The 4,106-nt window shown below is 38.5% G+C and overlaps 1 protein-coding gene across 1 annotated transcript; it reads left to right on the top strand.

Moving 5' to 3' along the window:
• On the top strand, window positions 1-3,466 carry LOC125706617 (iroquois-class homeodomain protein irx-3-like). Its single transcript, XM_048973368.1, has 4 exons — window positions 1-541; window positions 1,273-2,287; window positions 2,841-2,904; window positions 3,144-3,466. Exons 1-4 carry the CDS (start codon window positions 332-334, stop codon window positions 3,196-3,198), a joined length of 1,344 nt encoding a protein of 447 aa, XP_048829325.1. The 5' UTR covers window positions 1-331; the 3' UTR covers window positions 3,199-3,466.
• The last annotated feature ends 640 nt before the right edge of the window (window positions 3,467-4,106 follow it).

The following is a 4,106-nucleotide window of genomic DNA, read 5'->3' as shown; positions in this document are numbered from 1 at the left end:
AGAGAACGAGAGAGAGAGAAAGAGAGAGAGAGTGAGTGAGAGAGTGAATGAGGCTTGAGAAATAGGAGGGGCTTCTAAACGACTATGAATGTCAATCAGAGCTAAGAGTCCCAATAATCTAAAGCAATCTTTAAGGACCTGACCTTAGTCCATTCCGATCAATAGGAAAGTGAGGGTGGAGAGCGCTATTGGATCGTTTTTACACCAGCGCTGTATGAGGAAATATAGACTTCCTTTACAGCTGGCCGTACTCAGAATAAAGTGGATACTGTAGTAGCTGCCAAGAAAGCGATTTATTTTTTGTTATCACAGCAGCCTTTTTTCTGCGACTATGTCTTTCCCGCAGCTGGGATATCAGTACATCAGACCGATGTACCCCTCCGAGCGCCCGGGGATCAGCAGTTCCCGTGTCGGAACGGAGCTCAGTCCATCCGGCGCGCTCTCCAATGTTCTTTCTACGATGTACGGATCACCCTTCGCTGCACAAGGATATGGCGCGTTCCTTCCTTATTCAAACGATATATCAGTTTTCAATCAGCTGGTAAGTTTACTCTTTTTAAAATCCAATACTGAAATACTAAAATAATTGAAGAAAAAATGCAGAAACAAATCGAGTCAAATGTGACTGAAATGTAGCAAATGCTCATCTGGCTTTTGTACTAGTAAATACATTATATATATATATATATATATATGAAATTTTTTAAGTAAAACATAGTTTATAATTTATAGGCGCTTAAATTGCGAACTTTCCGGAGACAATAACAAAAACAAACAAATCAATAACAAAAGCGTGGAACTCAAAAAGTAAAATAAGTAATATACCTGGAATGTTCAGGTGCATTTCTAACTCTACAATGTGCACAACGTAAGCAGATATCACACTGCTGTGCTGTTCATGTGTGTTTACATCGCTGTAGACCCAGAACCTGAAGTTTATATCTTTGTTTGCAAAATATGCAATTGATTAGTTTTTACTTTTATTGTCTGTAATACTTTTATTTAAATTTACAACCCAATATATAGAACTCCGCACGCCAAACTGAGGTTTAAGCCCTCGGAAGGCTTCCTGCGTAAAATTTTCTTAGTTACAAAAATCCCCATCATGCCTTTTCTAGACCTCTGCCTAAATAGAATGCACTGTGACCAACCGCGATTATTTTATATTTCGTACATAAAGTGACACGTGCGTGAATGTAACTTTTTCAGGGTCAGGAACAACGTATTTACTAATATATCTCCATGTCCCCGTTTGTTACTTTTTCCCTCTAGGGAGCTCAGTATGAATTGAAAGACAGCCCGGGTGTACAGCACACAGGATTTGCCCATCAGCACCCCGCTTTTTATCCCTATGGGCAATATCAGTTTGGGGACCCATCCAGGCCCAAGAATGCCACCAGGGAGAGTACAAGCACGCTTAAAGCCTGGCTGAGCGAGCACAGGAAAAACCCGTACCCCACCAAAGGCGAGAAAATCATGCTGGCCATCATCACCAAAATGACCCTGACACAAGTGTCCACCTGGTTCGCCAACGCCAGGAGAAGGCTAAAGAAGGAGAACAAAATGACCTGGGCGCCCAGAAGTCGGACAGACGAAGAAGGGAATGTTTACAACAGTGATCACGAAGGAGACGAGGAAGACAAGAGGGAGGATGACGAAGAGATAGACTTAGAGAATATCGACACGGAAAATATCGAAAACAAGGACGACCTGGACGATCAGGATGACATAAATGCCGATTTGAAACTTGATGGGAGAAGCGATTCGGAAATTTCTGACAGTTACGAGGACTTACAGGCACCAGACCAGAGATTTCTAAAAGTTGTGGTCAAAGAAAGCAAAGACACTCAGGGGCGCCAAGGTGACCACTTAAACCGTCATTCCCTAGAAATAAAAGCAACACATCACAACGACGATCAATTAAAAATAAACCCAGCATCTGTCAATTCGCCACCTTCAGACAATAACTTGGCTCTGGCCCAGAAACCTAAAATCTGGTCTTTGGCCGAAACGGCGACAACTCCAGACAATCCCAGAAAGTCTCCACAAATACATGGAAATTCTGCCGGGCTTGCAGCGCAAACGATCATCGCTCCTCATAGACTAATTTCCTGTCCTGTTGGGAAACTTCAAAACTGGACGAACAGAGCTTTCTCTGCCCACCAGTTTGCTCTGTTAAACTCGAACCATTACCTTGGACTAGCGAACCAGGCGTCTACGAACGGCCTGGCCATCTACGGCAGACACACCGAAGATAAGAGTCTTCATTCAGAATCCGTTCTATCAGGTACTTATTACCGGGGCTGACGTTTCATGTACATATATATAATTGTTTTTTTGTACAACCTTGTATATTGTATAGCATATCACTCAAGTGCATTTTCTATTTATCACGTTTTTACTTTATTAAATTTAATACTGAAAATAGAGGCCATTATTACTTTTAGTTTACAAATTAATTAAATTGCGGATGTTGCATTAGTGATTAAATCTGTCTCTATAAAAAAAGGCGTAAGAAGTTACATTTAGATGTATTACATTCTGATTTAAATGCCGGGGCCTGGCCACCGGGAAGTTGTAAACGGGAAATATGTTTTTAGGATGGGTCGTTGAACTGGAACAATTTCCTTTTTGATAATGAATTAGGTGTGAAGAGACAATTAGTGGACTGGGTTAGATATTTTAGTTTTATATTCTGTTAATATTCACTTACAATACTCTGTGATCAATAATGTGTTTCTGTAGAAGTCACTGATGCAGACTGCGGAGTGGTGACATTTTTTGTACGCGTTCACGCCTGCAAACTCATATTTAAATGCATCTTGCGATTTTAATTTCAGACAGAACTAGTGCCTTGGATGCAGAGAAAAAGTTAAAAACAGCCTTCCACCCTGTTCAAAGACGGTAAGAAGCCTGTATTGTTTTAAGCGTGTTTATTTTGCCGGTTCACATATATATTTTAATAATGTGTAGAACAATGATTTGACGTCAAATTCATATAATAAAAATCATACGTAAATGAACTAAGCAGAATATAATGGCTACATTGCAATATTTATTATCGATCGTTCCCCCCCTAAAAATAGACACTTTTAAATGAAACATACCCAGGTTATTTACGTTGTTTTTCCCGTATTTTGCAGGCCACAGAACCAGCTAGATGCCGCAATGGTTCTATCCGCACTCTCATCCTCATAGTCTTTTTCATTTTTTTTTATTTCGATTTGCTGTAAGGAATGTAAATTAAGAATACTGCATCTATGTATAATTGTAAGCATGTCCCGTGCAAAATTGCTAATGTAATATTGTATGAAAACTGTAGTCTTTGGAGTTCTTTTTGTAAGTTCCGTAAGAATTTGATGTTCGGACTGTTTTGTATATAAAGTAAAGAAAATGTACATATTTGTGAATCAAATTGTACAAGAAAATATATATATTTTGGTTAATAAATGAACAGTTACAACTATCGATTGCATGTTTTGCTTTTCGGGGTTAAGAGGCATTATCGAGAATTTGACATAAGCGATTTTTCCCTATTTGCGAATTTAAATTACATTTCGACTGAAAAGCGCGCTTGTCTCCAGCAAAGAGAACGGCAGTTATACTGCATTAAAACGGAAAGGAGATATTTTTCGTTTATTTGAAACCTTTCCATCTTCGGGGGACTCTGGTTCGGGCAGAATATGATTAGCTCTAATTTTCTTTGTCTTTGAATTATAATTGTGATTTGCTAAATGGTACACAGGCAATGTGCAAACTATTGAGAAAGTTTCTTTCTTTAATTTTAATTTTATGTTTAATATGTATTGCTTTTCAGTCATTTAATAATAGTTTATTTTCAGTCATTTAATAAGTTCTGAAATACGTACCGTAAGCCACCAGTACAGCGTAATCGCATATTATGTTTGCTTACCTCTAATCGATTTGCATATCAACGGATTTTCTTTTAACTCAAAAGTATTTTTTTAGGAAGGCTGGAACTGGAGCTCCCTCTACAGGTTGATTCAAATCTCGCATGTTTACTGAACAGTTGCATTTGGACCTGTATATATTTCATTTATTCTGTGCATGTGTCAAATGCGTTCATATTTCAAACAAATTTGTTT

Source organism: Brienomyrus brachyistius, chromosome 13 (assembly GCF_023856365.1).
Source record: "Brienomyrus brachyistius isolate T26 chromosome 13, BBRACH_0.4, whole genome shotgun sequence".
NCBI lineage: Eukaryota > Metazoa > Chordata > Actinopteri > Osteoglossiformes > Mormyridae > Brienomyrus > Brienomyrus brachyistius.
The sequence above is the reverse complement of the archived record's forward strand: the minus strand, read 5'-3'. Positions and strand labels throughout refer to the sequence as shown.